General features: G+C 40.3%; 3 protein-coding genes and 6 non-coding genes across 10 annotated transcripts; 4 read left to right on the top strand and 5 right to left on the bottom strand.

Moving 5' to 3' along the window:
• Window positions 1-473: 473 nt before the first annotated feature.
• On the bottom strand, window positions 474-545 carry trnam-cau (transfer RNA methionine (anticodon CAU)). Its single transcript has one exon. It is a non-coding gene; the product is annotated as a tRNA-Met (tRNA).
• A 6-nt stretch (window positions 546-551) lies between these two features.
• Window positions 552-624, bottom strand: trnar-ccu (transfer RNA arginine (anticodon CCU)). Its single transcript has one exon. It is a non-coding gene; the product is annotated as a tRNA-Arg (tRNA).
• A 775-nt stretch (window positions 625-1,399) lies between these two features.
• trnak-cuu (transfer RNA lysine (anticodon CUU)) lies at window positions 1,400-1,472 on the top strand. Its single transcript has one exon. It is a non-coding gene; the product is annotated as a tRNA-Lys (tRNA).
• Window positions 1,473-4,582: 3,110 nt separating this feature from the next.
• Window positions 4,583-4,656, top strand: trnak-cuu (transfer RNA lysine (anticodon CUU)). The gene has a single exon. It is a non-coding gene; the product is annotated as a tRNA-Lys (tRNA).
• Window positions 4,657-5,198: 542 nt separating this feature from the next.
• trnam-cau (transfer RNA methionine (anticodon CAU)) lies at window positions 5,199-5,270 on the bottom strand. Its single transcript has one exon. It is a non-coding gene; the product is annotated as a tRNA-Met (tRNA).
• Window positions 5,271-6,125: 855 nt separating this feature from the next.
• trnak-cuu (transfer RNA lysine (anticodon CUU)) lies at window positions 6,126-6,198 on the top strand. The gene has a single exon. It is a non-coding gene; the product is annotated as a tRNA-Lys (tRNA).
• Window positions 6,199-8,251: 2,053 nt separating this feature from the next.
• si:ch211-176l24.4 (uncharacterized) lies at window positions 8,252-12,370 on the top strand. Of its 2 annotated transcripts, XM_055509840.1 has the most exons (4): window positions 8,252-8,534; window positions 10,268-11,776; window positions 11,954-12,129; window positions 12,218-12,370. In XM_055509840.1, exons 2-3 carry the CDS (start codon window positions 10,310-10,312, stop codon window positions 12,086-12,088), a joined length of 1,602 nt encoding a protein of 533 aa, XP_055365815.1. In that variant the 5' UTR covers window positions 8,252-8,534; window positions 10,268-10,309; the 3' UTR covers window positions 12,089-12,129; window positions 12,218-12,370. The 2 variants fall into 2 exon arrangements, with proteins under 2 accessions (XP_055365815.1, XP_029010465.1); XM_029154632.3 differs by having other exon boundaries at window positions 8,253-8,534; window positions 11,954-12,370.
• Window positions 12,371-12,448: 78 nt separating this feature from the next.
• LOC114857798 (phosphatidylinositol N-acetylglucosaminyltransferase subunit Y-like) lies at window positions 12,449-12,797 on the bottom strand. Its single transcript, XM_029154634.3, has one exon. It carries the CDS (start codon window positions 12,795-12,797, stop codon window positions 12,585-12,587), a length of 213 nt encoding a protein of 70 aa, XP_029010467.1. The 3' UTR covers window positions 12,449-12,584.
• A 228-nt stretch (window positions 12,798-13,025) lies between these two features.
• LOC114857797 (UPF0434 protein msl4429-like) lies at window positions 13,026-13,984 on the bottom strand. The gene is made up of 2 exons (XM_029154633.3): window positions 13,704-13,984; window positions 13,026-13,178 (listed from the first exon to the last, which is right to left on the bottom strand). The coding sequence occupies exons 1-2, from the start codon at window positions 13,973-13,975 to the stop codon at window positions 13,034-13,036; spliced, it is 417 nt and encodes a 138-aa protein (XP_029010466.1). The 5' UTR covers window positions 13,976-13,984; the 3' UTR covers window positions 13,026-13,033.
• Between the last annotated feature and the right edge of the window lie 3,426 nt (window positions 13,985-17,410).

Raw genomic sequence — 17,410 nt, 5'->3', positions numbered from 1 at the left:
CGCCATTTAGCATAAGCATTAGCAACCGCTAGTCACTTTGCAAATTACATAAATCAATTAAATTGAAGTAAATGCGACATTACCAATGAGACACATCTTGCATCAGCCGAAATTTGTCGACTTCAACAGCCTCCTCTTCAGCTTCAGGGTCAGATTCGGGATCGTAGACGTATGGTTCCACTACGCTACGAACTATCTGTTCACGTGTTACACTTTGATGTGTTATCATAGGTCAAACGGTTGCAAAAAAGTCTTGTGGTGTTAAAAAGATCAGGAGGAGGTGGACAACTGAAATCCTGCGTAGGGTCTTGAATTACTTTTTTCCTAATAACCAGCACAGAGGGAAGAATGATGTCTCTGGAAGCTAGAATTTGCCACACTTTCAAGGTTGATGGTCTGGAGGCTGGCTAATTGCAAGTGGCTTCAAAGCTAGACAGTGGAAGCAGCATACAGGTAGTGCAAGTTCCAAAAGTTAGCAGAGGATGGTTTCGATCCATCGACCTCTGGGTTATGGGCCCAGCACGCTTCCGCTGCGCTACTCTGCTGAAACCCACCCTAGACGGGACTCGAACCCACAATCCCTGGCTTAGGAGGCCAGTGCCTTATCCATTAGGCCACTAGGGCTTCACCTTGTGCAGTGTTTTTTTCACACCGAGCCCAAATTCAGACTCTCTTTGCATAATTGAAAGTGTGTCAGGTTCCAGTAAGGGACATATTAAAAAGTGAATGGTGAACTTGGCCTGCGTATGTTTTCAATTCATTCTATTATCTTGCTCTGTCCCTAATGAACACCAGGGACAAGTGAGTGATGCCTGTGAAAGTTGACTGGTCTGAAATCATAGACTCAAGAGTCACAATCATCTTGCAGCCTGATGTAATGCACTAATAATTCTGGGTCTTGTCTATCCGCTCATTTGAACCTGTGTCCAGGTTGTCACGCTTTCTAATAGAATTAGGCAGTTAGTGCTTGTCGATAAGCTTTAGGAGAGGATGGTTTTGATCCATTGACCTCTTGAATGCAGGCTCAGCACTCTATGGTGTAAGCTCAAGACATATTAGAAAGTGAATGTTGATGTGGACTTGTGTACGTATCCTACTCCTCCAAACAGCGACAGATGAGTGACTCCTGTTTAAGCTGATTGGTCTGAAATCACAGAATCAAGAGTTACACTAATTCTGAAGACTGAAATAATGCAATAAAAATTCTGAGCCTGTCTGTCTGTTCATCTGATCCTGTGTCTTGAATTTCCTGTCCGTCTGATACAATTACCATTGTTGACCTTTTTTTTAATTAAAAGCAGAATCTTTGTGTATTGACACAGATCAGCCAGGAAGGAAACCATACGTTTACCCACAGAGGCCTGAGGTTGCCAATTGCATGGAAAAAAAGGCATTTATTGCCTGGCTAGCTCAGTCGGTAGAGCATGAGACTCTTAATCTCAGGATCGTGGGTTCAAGCCCCACATTGGGCGCTGAGCTTTGATTTTTGGCCGTGCCTTCTTCTATAAAGTACTTCACTTTTGCAACACCTGCTACTTCCAGTTTTTGTATTTACACACTTACCACAGATGGCCCTCTAAGTCTGAGTGGTTTGAAAGCCCTTGCCTATTAACTTCTCATTACCGTAACAACAGTGTTTCTTTCCTGTGAGGTTCCTAAACGAGTAACTAGTGTGTTCAGTCATTTGTGCTTAGTATTACTTACGAGTGCAAAGTTGACCACTCAAGTTGCTTTCTATCTGATCACGTGCTACACTTTCATGTGTTATCATAGGTTAAACGGTTGCAAAAAGTCTTGTGGTGTTAAAACGATCAGGAATCCCAGTTGCCCATATGCAAGGATGCTGTCAAACAGAGAAATCACTGCAGACTGTTGGTACACGGACATCTGCTGCCCAGCTCAGGAGTGAAGGTATATAAGTTTGTATGTACCAACAGTAAGATAGGCAATAGAAGATTTTAATTGGTATATACTGTTTAGATTTTATATTTGAATTGTAACAACTGTTTATCTGTTGTTTTAGCACAGACAGGCCTGTCCTCTTGTTTGGTTTAATTTTTTGTCTGGTATTGTGTGTTCTTACATTAGAGAAGGTTTTGACCTACATAATAATGAACATTTCACTAATCTACAATTCTGATTACACTACCTTTTGTTTTGATGAGGTGATGGTGAGGAGAGCCACAGCTTCCATCTGGTAGAGGACTGCTTCCGCTCAGTCTTCCAAATAGTGATGAGAACAAGGATCACCACATCTCCCTGTTTACCCTACTTTCATGCATTTCGTCTGCAAGGCCCTGCAAAAGCTTCTCCTTCGTCCTCAAACCCCCAGACTTCTTAATTAACTCAGTAACCTATACATTGCACATTGGAGTGTGAAGGTAACAGTTTGTTCTAGCTTTGGAGTAGTGGTGTATTTTTTTGGTTTACAATAAAGTTGGCTTTAACTATTATGTATTTCACTGAACTCTGTTTCTGAAGGGAAAACACTTTTATTTAGGAAATCATAGTATTGAAATTACATGTTTTTCTCTTTCTAATATGGTAAGCTATAAAGTTGAAGCGGCCATAAATAAAACACATATAAATTATATATAAATAAAGTTAAAAAAATTCTTAATGAGTGTTGCACTCACAAAAAACACATTTTTATTCAAATGGTCTACATCAATCATACTATGAGTGTTTTAGTGTTTTATCCATCAGGAAACTGCCTTCATCTACAACCCAAGCATGAAGAAGCATGAAGAGATGGCAACTCAGATTCTTCACCCCAGGAATCCTCAGCACCAGCTCACTAGCCTCTGTAGACTAGATACCTGTAACAACTTTAGATACAGAGACATATTACTGTCAAATTTATCATGAATCACAAAAAACATAATTAAAAGCAGTAAAAATACGTTAGGTCAATATATAATTTGAACCAATGCTTTTTGTTCCCAGGAAGGTCATGCAGTGATTGCTCTAAATATTAATGCACATTTTTTAAATAAACTTATGTCAGAACAGCAGCACAAGTAAGACAAAAACATGAAATGTGTAAATGTAAAATGTATTTATATTATTTCAGCTACGTATGCTCTCAAACTTATTTATTTGTTTAATGTAAGCTAAAGTAGTGTTTTCTATTAACGAGAGTTTTCCAGGTAAGTCGTGTTGTGAATATTGAAGCTGCACACGCCATTTAGCATAAGCATTAGCAACCGCTAGTCACTTTGCAAATTACATAAATCAATTAAATTGAAGTAAATGCGACATTACCAATGAGACACATCTTGCATCAGCCGAAATTTGTCGACTTCAACAGCCTCCTCTTCAGCTTCAGGGTCAGATTCGGGATCGTAGACGTATGGTTCCACTACGCTACGAACTATCTGTTCACGTGTTACACTTTGATGTGTTATCATAGGTCAAACGGTTGCAAAAAAGTCTTGTGGTGTTAAAAAGATCAGGAGGAGGTGGACAACTGAAATCCTGCGTAGGGTCTTGAATTACTTTTTTCCTAATAACCAGCACAGAGGGAAGAATGATGTCTCTGGAAGCTAGAATTTGCCACACTTTCAAGGTTGATGGTCTGGAGGCTGGCTAATTGCAAGTGGCTTCAAAGCTAGACAGTGGAAGCAGCATACAGGTAGTGCATATTGCAAAAGTTAGCAGAGGATGGTTTTGATCCATCGACCTCTGGGTTATGGGCCGTGCACGCTTCCGCTGCGCTACTCTGCTGAAACCCACCCTAGACGGGACTCGAACCCACAATCCCTGGCTTAGGAGGCCAGTGCTTTATCCATTAGGCCACTAGACGTTCACCTTGTGCAGTGTTTTTTTCACACCAAGCCCAAATTCACACTCTCTTTGCATAATTGAAAGTGTGTCAGGTTCCAGTAAGGGACATATTAAAAAGTGAATGGTGAACTTGGCCTGCGTATGTTTTCAACTCATTCTATTATCTTGCTCTGTCCCTAATGAACACCAGGGACAAGTGAGTGATGCCTGTGAAAGTTGACTGGTCTGAAATCATAGACTCAAAAGTCACAATCATCTTGCAGCCTGATGTAATGCACTAATAATTCTGGGTCTTGTCTATCCGCTCATTTGAACCTGTGTCCAGGTTGTCACGCTTTCTAATAGAATTAGGCAGTTAGTGCTTGTCGATAAGCTTTAGGAGAGGATGGTTTTGATCCATTGACCTCTTGAATGCAGGCTCAGCACTCTATGGTGTAAGCTCAAGACATATTAGAAAGTGAATGTTGATGTGGACTTGTGTACGTATCCTACTCCTCCAAACAGCGACAGATGAGTGACTCCTGTTTAAGCTGATTGGTCTGAAATCACAGAATCAAGAGTTACACTAATTCTGAAGACTGAAATAAAGCAATAAAAATTCTGAGCCTGTCTGTCTGTTCATCTGATCCTGTGTCTTGAATTTCCTGCCGTCTGATACAATTGCCATTGTTGACCTTTTTTTTTTAATTAAAAGCAGAATGTTTGTGTATTGACACAGATCAGCCAGGAAGGAAGCCATATGTTTACCCACAGAGGCCTGAGGTTACCAACTGCATGGAAAAAAAAGTCATTTAATGCCTGGCTAGCTCAGTCGGTAGAGCATGAGACTCTTAATCTCAGGGTCGTAGGGTTCGAGCCCCATGTTGGGCGCTGGGATTTGATTTTTGGCCGTGCCTTCTTCTATAAAGTACTTCACTTTTGCAACACCTGCTACTTCCTGTTTTTGTATTTACACACTTACCACAGATGGCGCCCCAAGTCTGAGTGCTTTGAAAGCCCTTGCCTATTAACTTCTCATTAGGGTAACAACAGTGTTTCTTTCCTGTGAGGTTCCTTTACGAGAAATGAGTGTGTTCAGTCATTTGTGCCTAGTATTAACTACAAGTTTAAAGTTGACCACTCAAGTTGCTTTCTATCTGATCACGTGTTACACTTTGATGTGTTATCATAGGTCAAACGGTTGCAAAAAGTCTTGTGGTGTTAAAAAGATCAGGAGGAGGTGGACAACTGAAATCCTGCGTAGGGTCTTGAATTACTTTTTTCCTAATAACCAGCACAGATGGAACAATGATGTCTCTTGAAGCTAGAATTTGCCATAATTTGAAGGTTGATGGTGTGGAGGCTGGCTAATTGCAAGTGGCTTCATAGCTAGACAGTGGAATTAGCATACAGGTAGTGCATGTTGCAAAAGTTAGCAGAGGATGGTATCGATCCATCGACCTCTGGGTTATGGGCCCAGCACGCTTCCGCTGCGCCACTCTGCTGAAACGCACCCTAGACGGGACTCGAACCCACAATCCCTGGCTTAGGAGGCCAGTGCCTTATCCATTAGGTCACTAGACGTTCACCTTGTGCAGTGTTTTTTTCACACCGAGCCCAAATTCAGACTCTCTTTGCATATTTGAAAGTGTGTCAGGTTCCAGTAAGGGACATATTAAAAAGTGAATGGTGAACTTGGCCTGCGTATGTTTTCAATTCATTCTATTATCTTGCTCTGTCCCTAATGAACACCAGGGACAAGTGAGTGATGCCTGTGAAAGTTGACTGGTCTGAAATCATAGACTCAAGAGTCACAATCATCTTGCAGCCTGATGTAATGCACTAATAATTCTGGGTCTTGTCTATCCGCTCATTTGAACCTGTGTCCAGGTTGTCACGCTTTCTAATAGAATTAGGCAGTTAGTGCTTGTCGATAAGCTTTAGGAGAGGATGGTTTTGATCCATTGACCTCTTGAATGCAGGCTCAGCACTCTATGGTGTAAGCTCAAGACATATTAGAAAGTGAATGTTGATGTGGACTTGTGTACGTATCCTACTCCTCCAAACAGCGACAGATGAGTGACTCTTGTTTAAGCTGATTGGTCTGAAATCACAGAATCAAGAGTTACACTACTTCTGAAGACTGAAATAAAGCAATAAAAATTCTGAGCCTGTCTGTCTGTTCATCTGATCCTGTGTCTTGAATTTCCTGCCGTCTGATACAATTGCCATTGTTGACCTTTTTTTTTTAATTTAAAGCAGAATCTTTGTGTATTGACACAGATCAGCCAGTAAGGAAACCATATGTTTACCCACAGAGGCCTGAGGTTGCCAATTGCATGGAAAAGATGTCATTTATTGCCTGGCTAGCTCAGTCGGTAGAGCATGAGACTCTTAATCTCAGGGTCGTGGGTTTGAGCCCCGCGCTGAGCTTTGATTTTTGGCCGTGCCTTCTTCTATAAAGTACTTCACTTTTGCAACACCTGCTACTTCCTGTTTTTGCATTTACACACTTACCACAGATGGCGCCCCAAGTCTGAGTGCTTTGAAAGCCCTTGCCTATTAACTTCTCATTAGGGTAACAACAGTGTTTCTTTCCTGTGAGGTTCCTTTACGAGAAATGAGTGTGTTCAGTCATTTGTGCCTAGTATTAACTACAAGTTTAAAGTTGACCACTCAAGTTGCTTTCTATCTGATCACGTGTTACACTTTGATGTGTTATCATAGGTCAAACGGTTGCAAAAAGTCTTGTGGTGTTAAAAAGATCAGGAGGAGGTGGACAACTGAAATCCTGCGTAGGGTCTTGAATTACTTTTTTCCTAATAACCAGCACAGAGGGAACAATGATGTCTCTGGAAGCTAGAATTTGCCATAATTTGAAGGTTGATGGTGTGGAGGCTGGCTAATTGCAAGTGGCTTCATAGCTAGACAGTGAAATTAGCATACAGGTACTGCATGTTGCAAAAGTTAGCAGAGGATGGTTTCGATCCATCGACCTCTGGGTTGTTGGCCCAGCACGCTAGGAGGCCAGTGCCTCATCCATAAGGCCACTAGGGCTTCACCTTGTGCAGTGTTTTTTTCACATCGAGCCCAAATTCAGACTCTCTTTGCATGATTGAAAGTTTGTCAGGTTCCAGTAAGGGACATATAAAAAAGTGAATGGTGAACTTGGCTTGCGTAAGTTTTCAATTCATTCTATTATCTTGCTCTGTCCCTAATGAACACCAGGGACAAGTGAGTGACGCCTGTGAAAGTTGACTGGTCTGAAATCATAGACTCAAGACTCACATTCATCTTGCAGCCTGATGTAATGCAATAATAATTCTGAGTCTTGTCTATCTGCTCATTTGAACCTGTGTCCAGGTTGTCACGCTTTCTAATAGAATTAGGCAGTTAGTGCTTGTCGATAAGCTTTAGGAGAGGATGGTTTTGATCCATTGACCTCTTTAATGCAGACTCAGCAGTCTATGGTGTAAGCTCAAGACATATAAGAAAGTGAATGTTGATGTGGACTTGTGTACGTATCCTACTCCTCCAAACAGCGACAGATGAGTGAGTCCTGCTTAAGCTGATTGGTCTGAAATCACAGAATCAATAGTTACACTAATTCTGAAGCCTGAAATAACGCAATAAAAATTCTGAGCCTGTCTGTCAGTTCGTCTAAACCTGTGTCTTGAATTTCTTGCTGTCTGATACAATTACCATTGTTGACTTTTTTTTTAATCAAAAGCAGAATCTTTGTGTATTGACACAGACCAGCCAGGAACCCACAGAAGCCTGAAGTTTAGTGGCTCGGCTAGCTCAGTCAGTAGAGCCTGAGACTCTTAACCTTGGGGTTGTGGGTTTTAGCTCCATGTTGGGTGCTGAGCTTTGATTTTGGGCTTTGCGTCCTTCTATGAAGTATTTCACTTTTGCAACACCTGCTTCCAGTTTTAGCATTTGCACACTTACCACAGATGGTAAGTAGATTATCCTAACTCTTATCAGGTGTTTTGGAACCAACATACTCAGGGTAAGCAGGTTCTGGGTTAATCAAAATCTAGACACTGTTTAATTGTGTTTTAGAACAAGCAATGCAGAAAAATGCTTATTGCTTATTCAAACATCCTATTGCTTATTGCTTATATTACATCCACATATATCACATCATTTACAACTAATTCCATAGTAGTTTGAGTAGTGAAGGAACAGTTTAAATTTTCTTACAGCCTAATGTGCATGTGCATGTGACTGACATTTTTGTATTTCTTTATATCTTGACTAAAGTGATTCAGGTTTGATTAGAAATGTTTTTAATCTCAGCTTTGCCCCCCATGTGTAGTGTATAGCGATATGTCTTTATACTGGTGCATCTAGGTTACTTTGACACAGTCTATTTCTGTTTAAATGTAAGCTGTCTCTAATTACAAGTACTCTTTACCACTGAGTGCTTTGACTCATTTGGTTAGAATGAACAGCATGTGGTAAATTATCACATCTAGTGGTGAAATTATGGTCAGCTTTTGCTAGTAAGGTACCACACAGTATATCCATGGACTACAAAAACTTAAACCACTGGACACGCAAAACTACATACATTGTTTAATTTCAAGTTAATTTAATGTAAACTGTGTGATTTATGGATATGTCCAAAACAAGAACTACGTAACGTTTCCTGGTTGTCAGTTGTCAGAAATCAGACCTTACCACAGGTTCCTGGATGCAACATCAGTTCTACGCGGCAGAGACAGATACTTTGAAGTTAACTTTGGAGTTCACTCTAGGCTGAGGTAATTATGAAGCTATTGCAGTAAATATTCGTGTTACTATCGTTTTATGTGACAGTAAAGACGCAGGTGAACTCATCTTTTGTTTAAACGTTGATTCATAACTTGGGTAGTTACGCTACTTTTCTGTAACGCGGTAACGAAGTTTGACAAGGTTTTTAGTTTTGCTAACGCTATACATACTTAAAACAGGTTCCAGTTAGCATAGTATCCATACGAAATTTATATACGTGTATTATACGTCAGTATAAAGAACGGCGAAACACTGTCCTCATTTTCAATCGCGTGCTCTTCAACTTTACATAGATACATTGTTGCGGATAATTCTGAAAGCTGAGTGAGAAAAATGTTCTATACAACATCCCATGGGCACACTGCGGGCTACGCGCTAGTTAGTGTCCAACAAAGAGCGTTTCGAAAAGATAAATATCTATTGTTCTTACTCGCCAAGCTGCTTACAAGAGTGTGAAGTATACAAAGTTTTAAAGTGTTTAGAGTACAATTACTACAAATCAAATATACGAAGTATATATATATACATATACATAAATTAATTTTTTAGTACTGCACATATAATAAGGCGGGAGGTTAACGTTGGAGTTGTACAATCTAACAGCGAATACAAGACCTGTTGTAATGCTTCTTCCTACACTGGGGTGTCTGAATCTGCTACTAAATGAGCTACACAGAGCCTCCACAGTCTGATGCAGCTCGTGAGAGGCATTGTCCATAATGGATGTCATTTCGGCCAAGCTGAGACCAGCGTCTGTGCTGCTTGCTCCCCAGCAGAGCTGAGGCTCCCAGAGAGTGGTAAAATGTCCTTACCATAAGCCTTCACACTCTCAAGTCAGTCACCTCAGAATATGGACGTGGCTTTGGACCTTCTTGTACAGGTCGTCAGTGTTATGGGTTCAATCCAGTTCACAGTTGAGGTGAATACTCAGGTACCTAAATTTGTTCACCAACTCAATGTCCAAGCCCTGGGTGTTCACCTGTGTGTGTGTGTGTGTGTGTGTGTGTGTGTGTGTGTGTGTGTGTGTGTGTGTGTGTGTGTGTGTGTGTGTGTGTTTGTGTTTGTGTGTAAATAAGTGTCTTCCTCCAAAAGTCAATTACCATCTGGTCTTGCACTTTCAGTTGACCACTTGGCAGCCAGAAAAATGATTGATATGTGATTGTGCCACAAAAAAGCTGAAGAAATAATGAAGAAAAAAAATACTGAATAATATAGTACAGTAATAAAATAGCAGTGCTAAGATAGAAACAAAACTTAACACAGAAACAGTAAAAACTAAATAACCTTCACAAAGCAGGAGCAGCAGGATAGAGCAGAGCAGTAATTGAGAAGAGGCCTACAGTGGATTATGTAGTGTAAATACAGAACAAGACAGGCAGGTATGTGGATGTAGGTTATAGAGGTGTGGTCAGAGAATTAGTGGCACCAAGCATGACACATTTGAGTAGTGTGTAAAGGCAGAAGGTAAAAGCCTACAGAGAAGGAAAGAGGACAACATGGGGCACAGGGAGCATAACAGAATTACTGGATTATAAAAATGAAAAGGCATGAGATATTGCGTGTGTCAGCTGTAATGTTATGGCATTTTTAAACTGTTGCAAAAATGTTATCTTTCCCTCAGGTGTAGCACTATTATTAATGCAAAAGTATGTTCATGTCTGTTCTAAAAAACTACAAGTAACTACAAACTACTATCACCTAAATTGTTGCTGTTTTATTACAGATTAAATCATCTTCGTAGTTGTTTGGCTCATTCTGAAGACTAATGAGCAACTGTGAGGACTTCTACTTGGACTGGATTTCACCTGGGAAGAGAAAAAGAAAAAAGAAGCTCACTGAGAAAAAAACCACTGTGAAACACAAAAACATCATCATAAAAACAGAGGAGGAAATCCAGAAAAAGAAAAAGAAGAAAAAAAAGATAAAGCCCAAATTCAAAGGAGCACTGGGGGAAAATACGACAGAAAAGAAGAAAAGGAAATCCCTGTTAAAGTTAAATGACTGGGGTTCTGGCCATGTTGCAAAATCTAAAGTCTCAGATCCGCACATCACTGATCACCTGACACTGGTCTCAAAAAAGAAAAGAAAAAAGAAAGTTGCATTTGATTTATCACCAGGCTACATCTGTGCCAAGCATCCTAAACCTGTTTGTTCATCACTCAAAGTGAATGTCTTGCCTGAGAAAGAAGCTGTGACAGATATTACTGGTTGTCAGGTCGTAAAAGCAAAACTCAGCCAGACTCAGTCACATGACATTGACTCTCAGTGTACCAGTGATGACATAAACAGCCAGGACCTCTTTATCACACAAAAGACATTCAGGACATTTTCCTCTGAACCTTCTAGTGGTGAAGCCAGTGACAAAGCTGTTGATAAAACTTCTCAACAAACAATGACATATCAGAAAGTGATGCAAAATTCCCCTGTGTTTAAGATAAAGTACAGTGGAGGGTCAAACACTCATCTGCAGGATGCATGTTTTCCTCTGCCTCCTAACAAAGAGAAACAATCCCTGGTCAAGGAAAAGGCCGCATTGGTACTACAAGAAGAAGATGGCTTCGAGCAGGATCTCAAGAAACCGATGGAGTTAAACACAAAAGTTATTGAAGAGAAGAAAATGTATCGCACTGTACCTATGAAGATTAGGACAGTGAATCCGTACCTGGATAATCCAGTTATGGTTAAGAGCTCCTTGGATTGTGCAAAGTTCAGTACCTTGAGTCAAGAGTTTCCTTTGTGTGGCCCAAACACAAACAGGCCTTTCCTGCACCTGCAAACATCAAAAGCAAGCATTTCAACACAAACAGAAAACTTCTTTACCGCTGAATTCTCCTCCTATCTCAGTTTCTGTCAAAAACATTTTTATTTGGAGACCCTACAGCCTTTAGACCTGAGCCTTCCACAGAGGACCAGGAAGGATCTGGAGAGGTGTTTTTCTGAGACATCTGAGGTCAAAGTTGACAAAAAACAGCGCTGTAAGCAGAAAGCATCATCCATCCCAGGAGACATGAAAAGGAGCCGCCACAAACATCCCAGCCTACAATCATCTTACTTTTCTGAAGAGAAAGCTGAGTTGAAGACAGAGCCTGCAGTTCGACAGCAGTGTTGTATAAGTACAGAGCATAAAGGCCAAATTGTTACAAGCCCCCAGCCTGAGTCAAAGTCTGGAGATGCAACCTCCAGCGAGGACAACGAGCCCTCCTTTCGCCCTGGCAAGGTGGACCTGACTCAGGTGACATGACCCTTTGGATCTGGGTTCTTGTGGGTTAAGGTTGTGGGTTGTGTCATCTGCCCAACACAAAACCAGATTTATTGGTATTTATGGTTATTTCCTGTCATAAAAAATGTTTCTTTGTGTAGGAGTAACTTACAAACGTAAGCTGAAGGCATTGTTTGTGTTTTACTTTAGGTCAAAGCAGTCCAGATGAGACTGAACGAGTCCTTCTTTTTCAAAACAAAGGGAGACAGGCAGTCACCCAGAGCAGAGTCTCCCCTGATGAAACTTGTGCAGAGCAGAGGGATGAAGAACAGGAAGTGCCGCTGAGGGTCATCGTGCAGTGGTTGCATCTTCTTCCATAATTCAAGGTTTCCAATGTGCAGATTTCATTCTAAAATAAAGATCTTGACCTAATTGTACATATTACATCTTTGTTCCTGTTGTTTGAATTTTCAGATCAGATGTTTCTAATTAAGGTTGAATGAAGGTTTTATGTTCACATGTTTGTGTGAGTTCATGTCAGTTTAAGTGGCATAATTTGTTTAAATTGTTTAAAGGCATCAAATTGTTGTTCTACATAGAAATCAAATAAAGTTTATTTAATTATTATGGGTGTAATAATTATGACTACTGTACATACATACATTTGTACACACTAACTTAGTTAAAACATACTTGACTGCTGCAGCTTATTGTAGCTTTTAATCAAACTTTACTGCATCTGAATTGTGGTGTCAGTGTGGTCCGACCATAACCTTATATTAGCCAACAACCAAAAAGCACACTAACAAAGATTTGTCAAAAATGTTTTAGTAGCATTTTTCTAGTTGTGTCGAAAGAGCTTAGTGCCCATCCAGCTGAACAAGTGGAAGAACACATAGACTGGAATGGTGACCGGCAGCAGCAGGCTGTAGAAACAAAGACTGTTGCTGCTTGTACAGCCTTGAGGGAAGTTATCATCCACAGCAGCAGAGAAGAACAAACCAAAGATGGAGACAATTGGGACAAGTCCCACCATCACAGAAAAGGAAAACATAACCACAGACTTGCACTAACAATGTTCACTGCTGGAATAACCAAAGAATAAATTAGTACAATGTTACAATACTTCCAGATAGCCAGTAAGCACTGTGCTTTGTAAGTATGGTGAGCTTTTTTATATTGATGAGATTTAAGTTAAGCAAAATCCTGTCACAGCATTAAAGAAATAATGAATGATTTAGTCCACCCACATTAAAAAACACCATAATCTTTTGTGTTGCAGTTCCAAAGTTATTCTTGTGTTGGTCTGTTCAAGGTGTCTGATGCTTTCTTAATGATTCTGGCTTCTTGAGGGATCATGTTTGGAATGCCATCAATGATGGGATAAGCGATGCCCAGCTCCTCATTGATCAGCTCATTGGTGTTGGACTCATACCTGGAGAAGAAACATGCCAAATTTACTATATAAATGCAATACCCTAGTGTGGGTAAGGTGTGGGGAAAACTGGCTATTCCCCTCACCTGAACGGTGCAACTGTACACTACACAAATAAGATGAATTGAATAAAATATAAATAAATTTCAAAAAACATGAAAACTGTGCTCACAGCCCAACTCAGTTCTCAAAGTACAAAGTAGAAACAAGCCTAATTGTTCATTTTTAATTGGTGAATTGAAAGGCGAATCTTTCATTAAAATAAGAAAGAAGCATTATTCTTATTTAGTTACTGACACAAATAAAATGAAAAGCAAAGCGTCAACATTGTACTTTCAATAAATGAACGTACCTACTTCACGCAGGCAGGATTTAGACACACCTATGTATCTATTTATCTTTCACAATCTCGTCACAAAATCTGACGCTACGTCACAACAGCCGTCAGAGGAGGCTCAAAGTTGTTACTTTACCATTTAGCCTTGTTTTGAAAAAGCATCGGAACTGCTAGAAAGTATGTTTTACCTTAGTGGCTTCTTAGACAAAGGACACACAAGAAAGTCAAGAAGTGATGTGTCAAAAGGCGGCTGCGCTTCGTCCTTTGCACCCGTAAAGCTCCTCACAAACACGGAAGCAGGTGTTGTCCTCGGTTTTAAAGGTACATGTTTCACATAACGGTGAATACGAACGGTTTCGGTCACCAGTCTGTCTAAAACATTCCGAAACATGACCAAATTTCTCAACAATCTAATGACAACGGTGCTACAGGAAAAAAAATGTTTCTGTGCAACCGTCATATACGCTGACTTCCGGTGGAGTACATCATATGGTAAATAGTTCCGCCTAACATCTTCTTGAACTGCCCTCTATCGCTATTGTGGCTGTTTAAATTGATGATCTTGCAAATCATTTTAATATATTAGACATGCCATATAAATTGATACTATTAAACCATAGATCATAAGCATAACTATGGGAACCTTGTTATGAAATTGAGTTTCTGTCCGTTAGGTGTCAGTATTATACCATTCAGCTCACTGACCACTTTATTACAGGTACACCTACACGGTGTAAATCAATTCAATACAGCAACCCAGCCATTTATTTTAGTGTTAATGTTATATGGTTATAATTTATTTAGTGTTTATTTACTTATTTATTTGTTGTTTAAATTTGTTTAATTTCCTTCACTTTCTTTTCCTGGCAGTGGCACGGCCTGTTTTAAAAATGCTTCTAACTGTAATATATCCCACTGCTTGCTACACAACAAGCGGGTGTGCTCACCTATGTGGTTCTCGGCATGGGCCAATTGCTAGACTGAGTATGGTCACCAACAGAATTTTTGGTACCCCTCTGGTAATCAAAGAAAAAAGATTTGTCTTTCATTTTAAGAAGTAATTGTCCATCTTTTTCTTTTATTTCAGTTGAAGGTGCAATGTTTGATTTGCCCACAAGAACTGGCATTTCATGACAACACAGCCTCCATGATGCAACACCTCCGGTACATTTATCATGTTGAAACCCCTCAGACATCAAGCCAAACCTTCAATCCTCCTCCTGCCAGTAATTATTTATAATATGATGTGGATGTTGAGTGGCAATAGTCAAATAACTGATTGTTGAATGGTTAGCTTCGTGGTCTTTGGATCCAGTGGTGATGAGTTTAATTCCAGCATTTTCCAGATTCCCCTGCTTTTATTTTCTTGATATGCTGATTTTTATTTGCAGTGTGAAGAAAGCAAAAGGTTGATGCTGCGTTGGTGGGTATGATTGCAATGGATGCACAACCACTTTCCATTGTGAAAGTTAAAGGCTTTCAGGTACGGTTGCAAGTAGTTCTATAGCATTTAGTCTATCAGTGCATGTTAATCTAAAGAGCTGTATTTCATTAAATGTCACCCTTAGGACTATGTCAACCTCCTGGACCCCACCTACATACTTCCTAATAGGAAGGCCTTGAGGCCAATGGTGGAGGACAGGTTCAAGGTGCCAAATGAGAAGGTCTTAGCTCTAGTGAGCAGGGTAGCTGACATGTGGACGTCCATTAACATGGATGCCTACTTGGCTGTAACCTGCCATTTTATCACTGAGGAGGTTTGTATCTGCTGCTTTGTGTATTGCTATGGTTCATGTTTCTCACTCTGACTTTGCACATTGTGATCTTGGGGATTTGAAAAGTTTCCCCAAACCCACACTGCATCTCACTTGTCTGAGGCCATACATCTCCTCATGGAAGAGTGGGGAATTAAAGGGAAGGTGAGCTACCAATAAAAGACAAGACTATCCTGCAATATGGTCTACTACTAACTGTTATACCGGACTTGTTAACATGTTGTAATATTTCCTCCAGGTGACAGGCCTGGTTACAGACTGTGCTGCCAAAATGGTTGTGTGTGCCAGTATACCTCATCTTTGGCACATAATCTGTTTTGCACATGCTGAATTTGGTGACAAAGGTCCCTTACCCAAACCCCTAAACTGGAGGACATCCAGAGTAAGGGAAGCAGGATCCTCAGGCATTTTAAGTGCAGCACCATATCGAAGGAGAAGCTGTCTGAGATGCAGCGACAGCTGGCCAGGCTAGAGCACAAATTAATTCAGGAGGTGATTACTGTTTAGCTATTAACATGTTACTTTTCTCATAGTTACTGTAATTGTGCTATTTTTATCTCTCCATCAACCTTGCTTGTCATCTTATCTTAGGTGGACACAAGATGGAAAAGTACATTCACCATGTTGGAAAGGCTGTTTAAGGAGAGAGAGCCGCTGAGTGCAGCTCTGGCCACCCTCCGTTCACCCCGACTACCAGGCGATGCAACACTGCCTGAATGTTCTTTAACCATTTCACCAGGCCACATTTGAGCTCTCTGAGGAGGCTCTCTGTCAGTTCAGCAACTAGCTGAAACCAAACAAATGGCAAACAAATAGGCACAAAATAAATAATTAGGGATGTACCTTTTGTCCAGTTAAAAGAGTATTCTGAACGTCCTAAGAATTCTACATCCTAAGACGTCTGTGGCTCCAGGAAAAAACAGTAACACATCGTCAGCATATAAATTTATTTTATGATTTACTGATTTGGTTGAAATTCAGTAATTCCTTCATGCTGTTTTATTGCTGCGGCTTGAGGTTCAATAAATATTGTAAATAATGATGGAGAAAGTGAGCAGCCCTGTCTGGTCCCTCTATGCAGATTAAACCTCGGTGAGGTCTGGTTATTTGTATTGACTGCTGTGTTTGCTGAGCTGTATAGTATTTGGATCCAGTGTATGAATGATTTTCCACTGTCGAATTACTGCAGAGTGGCTAAAAGAAACGTCTAGTTTACTCTGTCGAACGCTTCTGCATCTAAAGAGATGATGGCTGACTCTAGTTTATGGGTGGTGACATAATCAATTAAGTTGATTAATCTGTTCATATTGTTTGTTGACTGTCTACCTTTAATGAAGCCTGTTTGATCAGAGTGAATTATATATGGAGCGATTTTTTCTAATCTTCTAGCAAGTGCTAGAAACCCAGCACTGTTGAGGAAATCCTGTTTTTAAATAAAAATCTGTGAAATATATATCCCATGTAGTGATTTTAGCTTGGCCCTGTTTCACAAGCATACACCCTCTCACTTTATACTTATTATTAACAGATCGTGAATCTATCACATGATCACAAATTGTTGTTATGCTTTTTATTATGTACATATTGAAGTACAGCAAGTACAAGGAGGCTGGTTAAAGTAGATGATATACTTGCAGTGCACCACCAGATGTCAGTGTTCTGTGTGGTTTTAAAGCTCCGCAACTTTGGTTCATTTTTCCGGCAATATCAGATGTACTCTTGTGGAAGCTTCATGAGGCTTCAGCTGCCATCCATAGCAGCAGATCCCAGTGCAAGATGTGAGCTTCTGAAACAAAAGTCACATTGAGGGAGAGCCTGCGCAGTGGCGTTCGACTCGCCTTTTTGATCAAGGCTGTTGATCACAGGTTGCACCTGTTCACATAGGCTGTAGTTCTTTGTGATGTCTTCTATCTTCTCAGGCATTTGTCAGGTTTCCTTAGTAATAGGACATCTTCAAAAGTTGAGAATAATGACAAACTCATAAAGAACTTCATAGCACAGTTGTGATGCCGCTTTAATTTCTGTGTTTGTTGTTTTTCTAGGCAGGTGTGAAGAAATAAAAAAATACTCAATTTTTTCTGTAGTTTTATAAGGATAGAGTTCATCTGTCAAGGCTGCAC

The sequence above is a fragment of the Betta splendens genome, chromosome 6 (assembly GCF_900634795.4).
Source record: "Betta splendens chromosome 6, fBetSpl5.4, whole genome shotgun sequence".
Lineage (NCBI taxonomy): Eukaryota > Metazoa > Chordata > Actinopteri > Anabantiformes > Osphronemidae > Betta > Betta splendens.
Note: the sequence above shows the minus strand (reverse complement) of the source record. Positions and strands in the feature narration are given on the sequence as shown.

What these genes read in the sequence shown, in the direction of transcription:
- LOC114857798 (XM_029154634.3), bottom strand. Translation starts at nt 12,797, where the DNA reads ATGTTTTCCTTTTCTGTGATGGTGGGACTTGTCCCAATTGTCTCCATC.
- si:ch211-176l24.4 (XM_055509840.1), top strand. Translation starts at nt 10,310, where the DNA reads ATGAGCAACTGTGAGGACTTCTACTTGGACTGGATTTCACCTGGGAAG. An exon ending in GCAAGGTGGACCTGACTCAG is followed by an intron (nt 11,777 to 11,953) that starts GTGACATGACCC and finishes GTTTTACTTTAG; the next exon opens with GTCAAAGCAGTCCAGATGAG.
- LOC114857797 (XM_029154633.3), bottom strand. Translation starts at nt 13,975, where the DNA reads ATGACGGTTGCACAGAAACATTTTTTTTCCTGTAGCACCGTTGTCATT. An exon ending in TTGTCTAAGAAGCCACTAAG is followed by an intron (nt 13,179 to 13,703) that starts GTAAAACATACT and finishes TTTCTTCTCCAG; the next exon opens with GTATGAGTCCAACACCAATG.